The 17,397-nt window shown below is 41.9% G+C and overlaps 1 protein-coding gene across 2 annotated transcripts in view; it reads left to right on the forward strand.

Moving 5' to 3' along the window:
• Nucleotides 1-17,397, forward strand: part of SLC2A9 (solute carrier family 2 member 9) — a 180,167-nt gene that overhangs the window by 100,323 nt on the left and 62,447 nt on the right. For both annotated transcript variants that reach the window (XM_084625976.1, XM_084625977.1), the window contains exons 9-10: nucleotides 2,595-2,696; nucleotides 6,599-6,674. In XM_084625976.1, the coding sequence (XP_084482102.1) occupies nucleotides 2,595-2,696; nucleotides 6,599-6,674 (178 nt within the window). The remainder of the gene's footprint in view (nucleotides 1-2,594; nucleotides 2,697-6,598; nucleotides 6,675-17,397) is intronic.

Raw genomic sequence — 17,397 nt, forward strand, 5'->3', positions numbered from 1 at the left:
TGCAATCCAAAATAACTTGCACTGTAGGCATGACTTCTGAAGCATGACCATATCCAAGCACAATCCACAGCTGAAACTACAGTAGCATGACATTTATTTAACTTGAAAATAAAAATACACCTCTAGGATTGACATATATGGCAGGAGAAGTATTTGTAAATGCTTTCAAGGAAAAAGAGGTATAGAAAATCTGAAGCTAGTTTTTAATTGTCTTTGTGTCTTATTTTGCACCAGTTTCCATTGTGGTATATAGATGACCACCTTATGCCGAGGGACAAACTCTGTGCATGGTTTGTATGACAGTTTAACAGAAGAATCCTACAGGAATTCTGTTTTGAAAGATAACACTGTTCTCACTCTTACAAATGAATAACACGTCTTTTCGCTTGCACCATAAACCACTTAATTAATTAATTAATTATAACATTCTCTCTATTTCTGTTAATGACTTACTTCCTACAAGTTCATCTGGGTTCTAGTTTTAAGGCAATAATGATTTACATTTAGGTTTATTGTGATGAACTGCAAAGCTGAAATGAAAACTGAGCCCTGGTCTACTCTGAAAAGTTTGTACTGGTATAGCTGTGTAGTTAGGGGTGTGATTTTTTTTTTTTGCCAACATAACTGTGCTGCTGAAAGCCCTAGTGTAGAGGTAGTTATGCTGGTATAACTGTGCTTTCTACCAGCATATTTTCTGCTGGTTTCCAAAGTGGCATAAGTTATACTGGTATAAGCACTTTCATACTGTCAGTAGTACGCTGGTATTGTCTGTATCATTAAAACAGCAAAACTTTCTAAGGTAGACCTTCCCCCTAGCCACCCTTAGGCAGGGACATTCAGAACATATTCCTATCATTCTGTGGGAAACATTCAGCAAAGAAATACATTTCTTTACCTTTTAAATTTCTTTTACTCCCTCTGTGAAATTTTCTGGCAGGTTCTGTTTAGCTACAGACATTGGTGTTTGTTCTATGACTTGATTATTGCAATCAGAATTACCCAGAGGGGAAAAAGAATTATATAAAGGTAATTTACTCTCTCCTGTTTGGTCACCACAGACTGTATTATGGGGACTTCCCTGCATAAGGGAGCTAGACCTCAATCATGCAAGGAGCTGAGTGCTCTGGCACAGGTCCAGCAAAGCACTTACACATCTGTTTAACTTCTAACACATGAGTAGTCCCATTGTGAAGCATGTGCTTTGCTAGATCAGGGCCAGCATGCTCAGCACCTTGCAGGATCAAGTCCGTAGGGCATGGTCTACTAGTTGAAGCACAGAGATCTGTCTTCTGTTCCAAGCTCTGCCAAGGACTTTCTTTGTGAGATTGGGAAAATCTCTTGGGCTAAAGTTTTCCAACTACCTCTACAATGGGGTGCCTCTGTTTTGACCCAGAGTTACTGGGCTTGAGTGTGTTTACTTGTGCAGTAGGGAAGGATAATTCTCTCCACTACTAATGAAGTTCTGTGGCCTGTGTTGTGGAGGTCAGACTAGGTGATTATAGTGGTCCCTTCTGGCCATAAAATCTACATGGGTTGGTTTCTTTGGTCCACTAAGTTCACTTAGTGCTGCGTACCCCCATGCCTCTTCCATAACAACTAGCAGAGCTGAAATTTGTGGAGAGAGTACCCACTCCACAAGTGTTGTCCTCCCCCTCCACATCTACAGACACGTGCCTGCCTATAACACAACTTTTCCTGGAATTCCATGGCTGCAAACCACCACGGAGGCCCATGTAATTTAGAATTCATTTCATTTCTGCATTTCACCTTTCGCATGGGTGATGCTTGAACTCAGGCTTTCCGTCCAAGGTAACTATTTACCTGGCAAATAAATATTTGTGTCTACCTTTTTAAAATCATCTGAAGCAGTTATTTGACACATACCTTTTAGATTTCAAGTAATGTTACCCTTTCTTCATAAGAAAGCGATTTTAATTAGTAATTACTGGTGGGAATAGTATGTTAGAGAATGTTCTGATGTGTCTGGTCTAAAATGTATCTCACTCATTTACGTATGAATCTAGGAAAATCAATTGTTTTATACTAACCCTTTTTAGAGCTCTTTTTATTATATTCCTCTTTAGCAGACATACTCTGATTTTATGTGATTTTTTTAATTAAGTTCCTTTGTCTGCAAAGTAGTCAACATAAATAAATGAAAAGGTGCATAAATGCACAGGTTTCTGTGTATCTATGCCACGTTTGAATGAGATTTGATATCCACTGCACTAATGGAAATTGAACCTTCACCATTGCACTTTAAGACAGTCGATTACAAGTTTCACATTCTTCCATGTATAGTCCCATTATGGTTCTGTAGGGGAAAAAAATTTAACCCAACCAAATATTACTTATTTGCTCTATTTTTAATAAGCAATGCCGAATATTACAATTACCTGTTTTCCAAAAGACGTCAAATGATGTAATCTGACTGTAATTATGAACACACTGTAGCTGAGAATTAACAAAATGAAGTTAATTGTTACTATCTATGGTTTTTACGTAGCACCTATCACTTCACTATAAGAATTTTGTTAATTAACGAAGCTCTACTGGTTCTTCAAGAAAGTAAAATACCATTTCTTCTTATTCAGGGTTTAGCTGTTGAACGACTTGGACGTAGACCTCTGCTTATCGGAGGTTTTGGTTTGATGGTCATCTCCTTTACGATACTTTCAGTATCCCTGACTTTACAGGTACAGTATATTCATTACGTAACTATTCTCTTTCATTTCTCTATTTTAAATGTCCGGTATATAGTACTTCTTGGCTTCAGCTTACTTCTGTGGACCATTCCAACTTTTGATTAAGTTTAAATGATGGCCTATTCTGAATTGGAGATTTAAAGTTCTGTCTTCTGCTTAATTATAAACTTAATTATTTCAGAGTGTGACTGTTAGTCATAATGTGATCTAAAAGATTGTCTCATTCATTTCTTACCAAGTGAGAGTTTCATGCAAGCAGATTGGAGAGGATAATTTTGCCCATGGTTGAGAAACGCTGCATTCAACACCTCATACTTTTGCTGTAAAACAGTATATATCGTCTTGAAATTTCTTGCATTCTCTATGTGCCTTCTGTTTACTGGTGATTTTTTTGAAAAAGCAAAAAGGTTAAATTCAAACAGAAGGCTCCTGGGGGAGAAAACATTCCAGTGCGACCGTAGCTTTGAAGTTCAGTTCAGCTATTTGGACTCAAAAGGTGAAGATTCATTATTTGTTGGAGGAAGCACCTGGCATGGAGATGCAGGGTTAGCATTTATTTCGCAAGAGATTATGTCAAATGATTGGAAGAAGGTTATTAAACAAACGATAACACTGAAAGGAAATCAGTTTGTCTGCCTTTTTTGTCCTCCGTTTGTATGCATTATCATGTACAGCTTTCTTTTGTTCTTGGGGCCTGAAAAGTAGAGTTCTGATAGATTGGAACAGCCTGCTTTTAGTGATCTTTCAGCAAGTTGTTCTTCTGCTGGCTATAGTCAAGATTTCTCTGTCTTTGGAACAGCAGCTAAAATGAGCCTCACCATTTATCTTACTGCAGTATCCTATTTCTTTGCTTGAGTTAATACGAAGGGAGCCACTGACGGTATGTCTATATTGCAAACCAACGTGTAATTATACTATGGGTAGGTATACCTGCTCTTGCTTTAATCTGGCTAGCGAAGGTGATAGTACCAGTGACGATGTGGCAACACAAGCTTCAGAGTAGGCTACCTATCCCAGTAAAATCCCGCCAGGGACCCCGGGTACATACTTGGGTTCTTTTCCCATGCCCCTGTTTCTTCACCGCTAACGTACCTGCGCTAGCTAGCTTATGGCTAGCACAGGTATGGTCACTGGGGCTATAATTATACCTTACTGTGCAGTGTAGACATACCCTCAGAGTCAATGTGAGTAGCATGTGAACGTAGTAAAACCATCACAAGAGCTAGTGAGTGGAAACTGAAGCCAGACAAATTCAAATTGGAAATAAGGCACAAATTTTTATTAGTGAGGGTGATTAACCAGTGGAATAAAGTACCATGGGAAGCAGTGGATTCTTCATCTCTTGATGTCTTCAGATAAAGACTGGATTCCTTTCTGGAGATGTGCTTTATCTGAAGACAAGTTATTGGGCTCAGCATAAGGGTAAATGGGTGAAATTTAAGGGCCTGTGTTCTACAGGAGGTCAAACTAGATGATCTAATGGTGCCTTCTGGCTTTAAACTCTATGAATCTGTGAACTATCTGAATAGGACTTACCATATTGTCAACTGTATGAAACAACAGAACTGTACTTTACAGACGAGGTCATAAAACCAAGGTTGTTAGCACAACCTCAAGACACATAAGATAGAAGGCTGCAAGTTTTGTTATGAGCTGATTGAAAAGTAGGCGTTTCCAAACCCTTTGATACATAATGTGACATGTTTAAACTAATTGGACTAGATCTTCAGCTGTTGTAAATCAGTGATGCTCCATTGACTGTGAGTTAGATTTTAGTGGAGTGACGTCAGTTTACATTAGCTGAATATCTAGTCCATTATGCATTAAGTATTAGATATAAGTCTGAACCAAGAACCCAGGATGCAAACAGCCTTGAACTCAGAGGAAAATTATATCTGGTTCTGAATTTGCACCTGTGTCCTCTCTGTATAAGGGGCTAACAAGTTTAGATCTGTGTTTTGGATCCAACATGAGCTCATCTCTGATAAATATATAAGTTTATGAATTCACACTAATGCCAAGAAGAGCCTTCACATATTATCATATTTTGAGAGTTAGTGTATAAATGAATAAAGAAGTTAAAAAGGAACAAACCAGTATAGTACTTTTTTGTTTGAACCTGTACATCAGTCATTTATATTGGCAAGTATAGGTATGATGATGCTTCAGATACTCTAAGTAAATATATCTTCATATTTTGTAAAAATAACAAAGACTTGCGACCTCACTATAACATTCTGCTATTCAAAATTTTCTGAGAAATAAGATGAGACCACAGGGCTGTGGGAAGAAATCGGGAGTTTTTATTTTTCAGCATTACATAGATCAGGGACTGTGGTCTGGCAATTCAGTAGAATTCTCTCTCCGTATTTAAAGCTAGAGGGAAAGCTCATATAATTTAGAGAGATCCTATTGAATCAAATGTTGCCTTCCTTTAAGCTCTTCTTTTTAATCTTAGTCAGTTCCTTTTGATTACTTTTTACCTGTATTGCTGTTGCTTCACTTAGTTTTCTGTAGACAAAATGAACTCCTCACAAAACCACGTAATCTGTAATAGAAATAGAAGTGTGGAACTTTGGAAGAATACACTGGCTGTGTCTACACTGTAAGCTGGAAATGTAAATTCCAGGTCAGGGAGACATACCCGCACTAGATCTGATTAAACTAAAGCATTAAAAATAAAGTGTAGCTGCAATGGCACAAGGAGCTAGTTGCCCTGAGCACATACCCATGCAAGATGCTAGTTATATACCCTGGGCACCTATACCGTCTCACCGCTCACGTTGCTGAGGCTACATTCTGTTTTACCACGTTAGCTTGATGAAAGCTAGTGCATGTAAGCCTCTTTGAGCTGGAATTGACACTTCCAGCTCGAAGTTTAGACATACCCAAAGACTTATAAAACCATCTACAATCTATGGCAGTGGTGGGTAACCTACGGCCCATCAGGGCAAGCCGCTGGCAGGCCGCCAGACCATTTGTTTACATTTGCACGGCTGCCTGCAGCTCCCAGTGGCCGCGGTTCGCTGTTCCTGGCCACTGGGAGCTGCAAGTGGCCAAGCAAATGTAAACAAACGGTCTGGTGGCCTGCCAGCGGCTTGCCCTGATGGGCTGTGTGCAGCCCACGGGCCGCAGGTTTCCCACCACTGATCTATGGGCTGATCCTGTGGCTGTCCTTTTCCATACAAAACTTTCCTTTACTGCAGAATCAGATCCATTAGGTTGTTTGTCTACAATTTCAGGATGTGGCTGAATATCCCAACCTGTTTGACCACACCCAATGTATATTATTTTAAGCTTAGTACGTATGAAAGGCCATACTGGATAAGACTAAAGATCCATCTAGCCTAGTATCCTGTCTTTTGCCAGATGCTTCAGAGGGAATGAACAGAACAGATAATCATCAAGCAATCCTTCCCCTGTTACCCAGTCCCAGCTTCTGGTGAACAGAACTCCCTGTCCCATTGAGAGACGTGTATTTAATCCATCCTTCACACAGATTAACTTTGTCATTTAAAAAATCTGCCATACTGGCTTTAATAATATGGCAGAGACATCTGGGGAAGGTGACTAAGAAGAGTTTGTGCAACCCAAGGAAACTTTCACAGCTTGGCTTGAATTGCAGCATAAGAAGTTATGAGTTTTTTGAATATTTGTGGCTTCTTCAATGTAGCAGACCTCTTGACATTTCACTGTATAGATTCCAAATTTTAATTTTAATACAAATTGTCTAATAAATATTTCAGGAATACTGATTTCTAAGACTAACTCTTGGCATAAACCCTAATCTATGGAAAGAATGTAAAGAATATTTTGTATTCCATGTGATCTCTTATTAGGCATTTGACATAAGTAATGCTAGTGTGGGTTATTTTTTGTTGTGTTTTTTCCAGAATCGTGCATACTGGCTCCCCTATCTCAGTATATTTTGCATTCTTGCAATAATTGCATCATTTTGCATTGGCCCAGGTAAGTAATTTTTTTTCATGTTGTTCCATGTCATTTCTCCATGCACCAAACACTAAAACATGCACATTGAAGTGACATGACATTAGACTTTGCTATGTGTGTGGCAGGGATTTGTGTGTGTGTGCCTTGTATAAGAAGATAATCAGAAAGGTTAGTCTCCTGTTGATAATGCTTCTGGGGTTCCCCATTGCATGTCAACTCTATATAGACTTCATGAATTTGAATCTGATGCCTTTGGATCACTATGTTGTTAGTGTGCCAATAACGACATCTCACTTGTTCTCAGTTTACCTGTGCGGGTTCTGTCAGGATTATTAGGCTTCTTCATGGCAATAGATACAACTTTATATACTGTATATTCTTAGTTTGCGGTCTTTATTACAATGAACTCTAGGACTCATTGGAGCAGGGGTTTCAGTAGAAGTATTAAGAAACACTGACACATAATGAACTAGATTTGGAACCCAGTTACATCAGTGTAATTTTGGAACAACTCCATTGATTTGAACATTGTTACTCCAGGATTACATCAGTTTAACAGAGAACAGAATCTGGCTTTGTGAATTAGCAAGTAACTAATTTCGATAGCATATGTTTGCAGGTGCAGAAAGAGGAATTTAACCAGAGCATAGTTCATGTACAGTATGTGCTGCTAAAAGGAGGTGTGGGTTTTTCCCAGAGATTCTGTAACAAACTGTTCTTCACAAAAAAGGGGAGTGGGGTGTGGTGAAATGAACTGCTTTTGTGGTTTTCCTTCATATATGTTCTGTTATAAATCCGAAAACAACATTTCTGTCCCCATCACTTCTGCCATGGTTTCATCCATTTTTTCAACATTTCAACATTTTTTTCTCCTTTCTTTTTAATGAAGCTGAAAGTTAACATGATTCTTTTGTTTCGTTTCCTTGCCTGTGCATCATTGTTGTCGTCGTCATCATCATTACTTACTTAGGCCACTTTTGTCTTTTGTGGTGGTGTTTTATTATTTAACTGCTACTGGGAAGACAGCTGGAAAAGGCAGCATCCTGTGTTTTGGGATCCTCTAATAAAATAGGACTAAACTGTAATATTGAAACCCCCCCTCTCTACCCTCTGAGAGAGAGGTGTTACATATCCATGACAGCTCAGAAAAAGACCAGGAAGCTATGACTCTGACTCACAAGTTCCTCCCTAGTTTCCTAATGCTCCTGGGGGAGGGACTGTGTCACTAATCTATGCCAGTCTCCTTCCATGCTCTCTGAACTTCACTGGCTGATATATGGATGGAGCCACACTAACTTGAAAAAACTGAAAATTTCCTGCCCTGCCCTCTATCTGTGTGGGAGCCCGGGAGCAGTAGAGAGTAGAAGTCCCTTGAAGACTGCTCTTTCTACCCCCACCTAACCCTGGCACTGAAACCCGTGATGCAAATCATCATGCAACCCCCTTGTGCTTTTGTAAGGGCAAATTTCAGTTCTGCCCAAGTTCCTCATGTTTAAAACAAAATTCTCAGCAATAGATTGCTGGGTTTTTAAAAAAAGCATTTTGAAATCAAAGCTGGTTCTCAACCAGATAGTCTTGAGAGATCAAGTGGTGACTTTAAACTTCTTGCAATTCTCCTTTTAAATCTGCAAAAATAGTTGAACTCCTGTAAGTAAGTAAGTATGAACACTTGTAACCTCTACTTATTTTTCTTCCAAAAAGCCCCATAGAAACAAATTTACAGAGTAATTTAGGCCAACCCTAAAAGATATTCACTAGTTTTCAAAACTTCAAATGTACATCACAGTTCAACCTTTTAAAATAAATCCTCCACTTTTTTCCTTTTCTTTTTTCCTCTTTTTTCCTTTGTTCCCTATGATAGATTATATTTTTGTTCACTTAGCTGTTGTCCCTTCATTGCTGCCAGTCAGGATTTTCTAATGCATTTTGCATTCGTATTGAGGCAGTACATCTATAAGTATGCAAGACTGGAACGTCTATTCAGTATCACAGACTGCTTCCTATAGAAAATCTTTAAAATTGCAGCATTCTTCTTGCTGTTGTGTTTTCTGTTTCTGTTTTTTGAAAGGAAGAAAACATGGCACTTTGTTTTCTTTACAACCAACCCATCTACCATTCCGATATAGTCAAATACTCTAATTGCTGGGGAAAATATGGTGACTGTGATGGATGCTATCAGCACATGATACAATAATCTATGAATATTCCAACCTTATAAATTTTGTGTATGTCTTTATGAGCTAGGGATTGTATTCCTGATTCAATACGGGTGTTAAAATGTTTCCTCAGGAACTATAATCACTAGGGAATAATTAATGCACATCCCTAAGGCAAGTAATAAGTCTGAAGAAGTTTCATCCCTGGGGGGAAATTACACATACTGGTTTGACATGGTTCAAGAGGCCAGGCAAATAAAGAACTGAAAGCCATCTAAAGTGACCACCCTGACTGAGGAGGGAGGTTATTTTCACACTTGATCCAGAGCCTCCATATGGAGGCTGGGTGATACCTGGTAAGCTAGACATGTGTATAAGCTATTTGTTGTTTGGGTGAAATATTTTCTCTATAATGTTTCAGAGTAACAGCCATGTTAGTCTGTATTCGCAAAAAGAAAAGGAGTACTTGTGGCACCTTAGAGACTAACCAATTTATTTGAGCATAAGCTTTCGTGAGCTACAGCTCACTTCATCAGATACATATTGTTAACCTAAAAAAAAGTGTAACTGAAAAGTACAACATCCACATCTGTCCATGTCACAAGACAGAGGCATAACTTTGAAATTTTTAGTGCAATTATCGGATCTACTTTGAGAGGGACAAATGTGGTTGCAATCCTAATAATGAGGTTTCAGTTCTCATAATTTAGGCTTGAGTGTGCCTGAGCACAGGCTGGCACATAAGCTGCAGGAGGAATTGTGTCATAGCTGATTCCCTTCCTGATTTCCCTTTGTCCATGGGTGGTGGGAATTAACAATTTGCTGCCAGTTTGTACCAGCAGTAAGTTATGACACCCCTTGTCTGGCATATCTGTGCTGGCTAGTGTATTGGAAAATAGAGCCCAGGTTCTACTCATTTCCTGATCCCGTTCTCTTAATCTGTGAGGTGGTAAACAAGCATGTAGCAGTTCATTCTTTTCTCTCTCCTTGCCCAGTTTCAAGGTCTGGGTCTTGTGTGGAGAGTGAAGAACACCAGATGATGTCACTCCCTGCCTTATACAGCTTTAGCATATGGTGGGAACCCTTTGTTTCAAAACTTGTCTCCCAGATCAGTTTGTGGAAAAATACTGACATCCCAAGATGAAGTCCAGAGACATGGTCTGGTCCTATGTCCTTGCAGAGTCATAGTAGCCATTACTTACAGGCTGTCTGGAGCATTCTCAGGAAGGCTCACAAGGAGGACGATAAGCTTCTCCTGAGGCCTATTGTTTTCCCTAATGGCTTATTACTCTGAATAGGCCCTTCCCCACCCACCAGTCTAGACTGAAAGCATCTTGCAGCTATACACCCAGGTATAACTACATTTGAAATATAGATACATAGTCAATATTCATAACTTCAGATACAAAAATGATACATGCATACAAATAGGATAATCATATTCAACAAATCATAACTTTTCCAGTGACATTTCATATGGCCGACTTGCATAAAATGCATCATAATTATGCTATAATATCATAATAATATCACTATGAAGAATATGGGGTGCAGTGTCACAGTATTTCCTAACGTTTTCCAGTGGTGGTCTATCAAAAAGTTCGTTTAGGTTCTAAATGACCACAGGCTGGAGTTCAACAGTAGTTTGTGAACTTAAAACAGAAAAATATCCTTTGAAAAATAACAGACTCTTCTGTAGGTTGTGGGGAAAATGCTGCTTCTAGGTACTTATTTGTTTTCAGTCTTTTTAGTTATCTCATGTAACTACAAGTATCTGGATGCAAGATTATTTCTGGTTAAGGAAACACAAGTTAGTAAATAGCTTTTAAAGAGCAGTCCACACAGGAAGCAGGAGCTGCAGGAAGTCATTGTCTCTTGCCCACACATTTCAGCTGAAATATCTGATATATTTGATCTAAAGAAGCTTCATGTGATTAAAAAATAGACACAGACACAGAATCAAGGGGATTGGTTCTGGTTACTATGGAGTCAAACAAAACAGAAAACAAATGGTGTTGCTGTCTTGGGATGCTCAAAACCATAGGTCAGTGTGACCCCTCTGCATCAGTGAGAGAGAGATTTTGCCGGTGCTAACCTGGGTGACACTCCCTGTCTCCACAGTCTGTTAGCCACCCCAGACAAATTTCTCAGGACTCTGCCAGCCCTTACTTTGCCTTGCAGGTAACACTTGGTGCACCCCAGTTCGCAGGCCACCTGGAAGAGTGTTCCCCTGAGGTAACCAGCCCATCACTGGGCACTCACAGAAATTATCAAGTTTGCTATCTCCAAAGAGACAGTGTACAAACCAGATTGTTTCGTTCAACTCAAAATTCATGCTTTGCCTAATATTACTGTATTGAGATCTACTTATGATAAAACAAAGTGAAGTTTATTACCAAAGATAGCGTTTTAAAGTAGAAACTGAATTGGTTACAAATAAAACAAAAGTATAGCACATTCCAAGAGACTAAACATATCTAGCAAACTACAACCCTTTGGCTAAAGCAGTTTTCTCACTCTCACAACGTTTTTCTGTAAAGCTTGCTGATTCTTCTTCAAGCAGATGCAGCTGTATATTCCACTTAGGCTTGTTCACACCCAGTATATCAGAGCTGGAAAATTTTGCCTAGCAGTACCCATAGGAGGCAGCCCTTGCACCTTGTGCTCATAACCCCTGCCATGGCTATCTGAGGGACTACCACCTCTGCCCCCTCAGTTCCTTCTTACTGCCATGGCTGGAGTCTGAGCGCTGTGTGGTTCCTAACCTTACAAACTATCTGTATCTTAGTGACTTTTTCTAGTTGTATATAGTTAATTTGTACCCTTATATAGTGTTAGTTGGTTAGCTTTAGTTTAGTTTAAGTGTTTCCCGGTGATGCCCTCATGGGGGTTTAAACATTGTCAGTCATGTGGGGCAGCGACCTCCAATAATGATCCACACACACAGTGCTTCCTGTGCTTAGGCAAAGCCCACATCAAGGAATGGTGTTTCTTTGGCAAATTGTTCACAAAATGGACTCGTGGCGAGGGATCTTTGTCTAAAGCCACACTGCTCCAACAGTCCACACAGCCTGATTTGGCACCAAGGGCTACATTGGATCGAAGGTCACCCTCGGGTTCTGAGAGTGCTGCTGTTTCCTGCTCTGGAGCTAGAACCTCTCCAAAGAGATGGAGGAGCCATTCCCCAGCAAGTGCACTGAGGAAAAGGTCACAAAAGAAGATGGAGGCTGCTCCAGGTCATGTGAGGACCCATGTGTCTCCTCCAGAGGAGCATGGACCGGCATGGTGTGAACACCAAAGCACAGGATGGAGCAGGTCCTGTCATCCACTCCCCAATACTGTGCTTGAATGTCAGAGATCCCATACCATCCACCCTAGTTCCAGGCCCAGGGTGTCTGTTGAGTCTGGTACTGATGAGGGTGATGTCAGCACCAGCTGTTTCCACTTAAGCGGCATAGCAGGCAGCCTGTTTGGTTCTTCCCCAGCCTTTCTGTTCCAGCCTCTCCATTAGTTCAGGACTTTGCCAGGGCTGCATCATTTATAGCCCCGGGTTGGGCAGCTGTTGAACCTCTGTTGGCACCACACCCCAATGTTTCCCTTCTACAGACAGTAGAAGTGGGGCCAGTGGTAGGCTCAGCACAAGGGACCTACTTGGCACCAGGAACTTCTTTGGCACCCACGCTGTTGGCGCTGCCATTGTTACCATGGTGGCACTCACCTCCCTCCACTTTGGCACCATCAGTCACATAGGTAACACTGCTGACTTTGGGGTCAACACTGCTTTTGGCACCAGAAATGACAGAGGCATACTCAGTGTTGGCAGTACTGTTTCCACCATTGGTACCAGTTCCCTCTTCATTCTGGGCTATGGAGTCATACTGGTTGTTGTCTCCGCTTTTATGTCCTGAAGCCCGGGACTCCTCAGTATCCAGATTGGGATCTTCCTCTTGTGCTCTCCATCGCCTGACCCTATCAGGGGCCATTCATGGAACCCTATGGGTACCAAGATTCTCTCATCTCACGGTCGGGACAGGGGCCCGGTGCCCACTGGCCACCAATACTCTATCCATACCACTGGTCTCCGTGGAATCTCTGGAATGTTCCTCAGTTACCAAGGTCCCACTCCTCATTTCTCTCTTAAGACGAGATCACTGGGCAAGTCTGGTGACCATTGATCCACCATAGGCCCAAGCACTGGTTAACCTTCCCCTCAAGGAGCCTCCGGAGTCTTCCCATCCAGGTCTGTCAGTCGTGGAGCAGGCTTTGGCTCTGGCACAATTAACCACTTCATCTTCATCCCCAGACAACTCCATGATGCCTGGCTCTTCTTCCTGTTCAGTACTGGAGGATTTCAAGGCATACCAAGCACATATGTGGTGTGTGGCTGCTTCGCTGGCTATTCAAGCAGAGTTTCTGCAAAAGAATACACATAAGTTGTTGGCTATCCTGCAGCCATCTGCCCCTGGGAGAGTCACCCTTCCTATAAACAGTGCACTCCTAAACACTGCTAAGGTTCTCTGGAGCACGCTGACTTTGGTACTGCCTACTGCAAAGCACCTGGTGCAGGGATTTAAAGCTTTTTACTCCCACCTACCTGCAAATTTCGTGGGTGTAACCCCTGTGAACGATAGAGCCTGGAAGGGAAGATTTAAGTCCATTCCCAAGGACGAGGACTCCAAACAGATGGACCTGATGGATAGGAAGATTTACACTTCCTCTTCCTTGCAAATGTGCATTGCTAACCAGCAGACTATGCTGTCCAAATATGACTTTGTGAACTGGGTGGTTATGTCTAAGTTTGCAGACCAGCTGCCTGAAGCCTTAAGGGAGGAATTTCAGGCATTTATCACTGAAGGCTACTTGGTGGCTAAGGCTCTGTTTCAGTCTGCACTGGATGTCACAGATACTTTGGCCAAAGAGGTGGCCTTGGTGGTGACCATGAGATGGGCAGCATGGCTGCAGAAGTTGGATATTGCCCCCTGTGTGCAACAGGCCATAAAGGATTTGCCCTTCAACAGCCATGTGCTTTTTTTGGACAAGACAGATGAGACTCTGCACTCCTTCAAGGATGCTACGGCTACCCTATTGTTCTTGGTGTGGGGTTATATGCTTGCAGTGCAGTCACCACTACAGTGGTCAACAGCAGCACAAGCAGCAGCAGTATCATATGCAGCACTGATTTTGGCAGTCTTTCTCTCCCCCCGAGATCATGGGGCGACCCCAGAAAGGGGCATAGAACCCAGAGGAGGAGGCATTCGGGTTCAGGGTTTGGCCAGTTGACACACCTTCCCCTTGCAGCCTCCCCAGGCACCCTTTTTTGACTTCTTGGTCCACAGCAGTATTTCAGTCGCCATTCCCTTCCCCTTGTCCCTTCTGTCTGGGGACAGGTTGGCTCACTTTTTCAAAATGTTTGGGGCTCGATCACCACTGACAGCTGGGTGCGAAGTGCTGTCAGATCAGGCTCTGCCATCCAGTTCCTTTCCATCCCTCCCCGTCCCTCTTCAGGGACCCCCTCATGAGAAACTACTCCTCAAGCAGGTTTGCTCTCTACTGGCTATGGGAATTGCATAGGATGTTCTACCAGAACATCAACATCAGGGTCCGTGCTTCTTTTCCCGGTACTTTCCAGTGCCTAAAGCCAAGGGAGGGGTAAGACCTATGCTTAACCTTTGTGGCTTCAACAAATATATCCACTACATGAGCTTCCGAATGGACATTCTATCGACTGTCCTCCCTCTATTGTCTCAGAACAACTGGTTTGTTGCTCCGGACCTTTCATTTGGTGATTTTGCCAAGCAACAGAAAATTCCTTTGATTCGTCATAGTGGAGTGCCATTTTCAGTATACGGTGCTTCCCTCTGGCCTCTCTTCTGCCTGTCAGGTTTTTACCAAATGTATGGTAAAAATTCTCACACTGTCAGTTCAGCCTCCCATACCACTTTCTCTCCCTCCTGAACTACTGACACAGAATCACACTTGCACTTTACATCCTGCACTCAGCTCCCTGCATCTCATGGCATGGCTGCTTTGTGGCTGAATAAGCAGGAAGTACAGTGATTGGCAGCTGTTTGACAGGTCCTATTTGACAGTAGAAAGCCCTCTACCAGAATGGTCTATTCAGAGAAATGGGAGTGGTTTTTGGTGTGGTCATTAGGGCGTGGAATCCAGCTGACACTGGCTTCTGTCCAGCACATCTTGAAGTACTTGATGCAAAGTCACTGAGAATGACATCAGCATTTCAGACCCCCCATTCAGAGAATATCAATCTTCTCCAATGCCAAGGAAGCAAGATTCTTAAAAGGGCTTCTTCTTCTCCATGCTCCAGTCGAAGAGCCAGTTCCTATGTGGGACCTTTCATGGGGCCTCCATTCGAGCCCCCAACATCTTATCCCTTTCTGCTTACATATTAGAAGACTAGGAGTACTAGTGGCACCTTAGAGACTAACCAATTTATCTGAGCATGCATGCTCAGATAAATTGGTTAGTCTCTAAGGTGCCACTAGTACTCCTTTCCTTTTTGCGAATACAGACTAACACGGCTGCTACTTTGAAACCTGTCATATTAGAAGACTGCATTCCTGGTAGTGATGACATCTGCAAAGAGTGTCTGTGAGTTATCTGCTCTGAGGATCGAGCCTCCTTAAACACAATTCTCTCAGGACAAAGTGACTTTGAGGCCTGGTATATTTGAACTGTACATTTGCCTGTGTTCTTAAGCCACATTAATCTCTGGAGAAGCAGCATCTCATTACATTAGAAGTCAGGCAACGCCTAGCATTCTGTCTGGACAGGACTAACCATTTCATGCTTTGCCTCGGTGGTTTGTATCACATGCAGATCGTATGAAGGGGCAAGCGGTCTCTTTACAGTCTCTCTCTCTAAATGGATAACATCCTGTATCAAGTGGAATATTCCACCTACGTGGGCTACACAGTTGCATCTACTTGAATCTAGATCCTGATTTGATTGAAAATAAATGGTTTATTTAGTGTAACTGTGGTTCTTTGAGATGTGATACAGACGTGTATTCCATGACCCACTTGCCATCCCCTCTGCAGCGGAGTCTAGTCTGTGGGCATTCGGTGTGAAGAAAATGAGGGGGGTTGAGGCGGTGGTCATATAGCCAGGGGAGGAACTATGAGCACAAGGCACAAGTGCTGCCTCCTATTGGTACTACTAGGCTAGGGGTTCCTAAATTTGGCCAGGCCTGCACCGCTTCCCGCAGCTCCCATTGGCCGGGAACGGCAAACCGCGGCCACTGAGAGCTGCAAGCGGCCATATCTACAGATACTCAAGTAAACAAAGCATCTTGCGGCCCGCTAGGGCTTACCCTGAACAAGTTTGGGAACCCCTGTACTAGGCAAAATTCTCCAGCTTCCAGTGTGCTGGGTGTGCATGCACCTAAGTGGAATACATCTGCATCACATCTCAAAGAACCAGAGTTACATTAAATAACCATTTCTTTTCAATCAAATCAGGATGCAGATTTTCATGATTCCCCCACACAATATCAGAGATCTCCTCAATAAATGGATAACAAAACGTCTTTTTGCTTCTCCTTATATTTCCCCAAAACTCATTGTTTTGACCCCAGAGACAAGACAGCTACCCTGTGGCTTTAGTCTGGTGTCTTCCCATGCTGATTTCACATACCCTCATTAGTCTGTTTTCCTGTTGACTTAATATGCAAATGAGGCTTTCTTTGTGTTGGTTTATCCTGCTTACTTTACATCAGAGATCTAGGCAGATGGGTAAATCAACATTCCTTTGTTTAGGAAAAACTTATCTATCAACCCTGCCTGGTTACATAGTGTCATAAATATAAAGGAAGGGTAAACACCTTTAAAATCCCTCCTGGCCAGAGGAAAAACCCTTTCACCTGTAAAGGGTTAAGAAGCTAGGATAACCTCGCTGGCACCTGACCAAAATGACCAGTTTGGAGACAAGATACTTTCAAAGCTGGAGGTGGGGAGAAACAAAGGTTCGCTCTGTCTGTGTGATGTTTTTGCCAGGAACAGAAAAGTAATGGAGTCTTAGAACTTAGTAAGTAATCTAGCTAGATATGCATTAGATTCTGTTTTGTTTAAATGGCTGATAAAATAAGCTGTGCTGAATGGAATGCATATTCCTGTTTTTGTGTCTTTTTGTAACTTAAGGTTTTGCCTAGAGGGATTCTCTATGTTTTGAATCTGATTACCCTGTAAGGTACCTACCATCCTGATTTTATAGAGGTGATTCTTTTTCTTCAGTTAAAATTCTTCTTTTAAGAACCTGATTGCTTTTTCATTGCTCTTAAGATCCAAGGGTTTGAGTCTGTGTTCACCTATGCAAATTGGTAAGGATTTTTATCAAGCCTTCCCCAGGAAAGGGTGTAGGGTTTGGGGAAGATTTTGGGGGGAAAGAAGGTTTCCAAGCGGGCTCTTTCCCTGTTATATATTTGTTAGACGCTTGGTGGTGGCAGCAATAAAGTCCAAGGGCAAAAGATAAAATAGTTTGTACCTTGGGGAAGTTTTAACCTAAGCTGGTAAGAATAAGCTTAGGCGGTTTTCAGCAGGTCCCCACATCTGTACCCTAGAGTTCACAGT

The sequence above is a fragment of the Lepidochelys olivacea genome, assembly GCF_965140295.1.
Source record: "Lepidochelys olivacea isolate rLepOli2 genome assembly, chromosome: 4".
Classification (NCBI taxonomy): domain Eukaryota; kingdom Metazoa; phylum Chordata; order Testudines; family Cheloniidae; genus Lepidochelys; species Lepidochelys olivacea.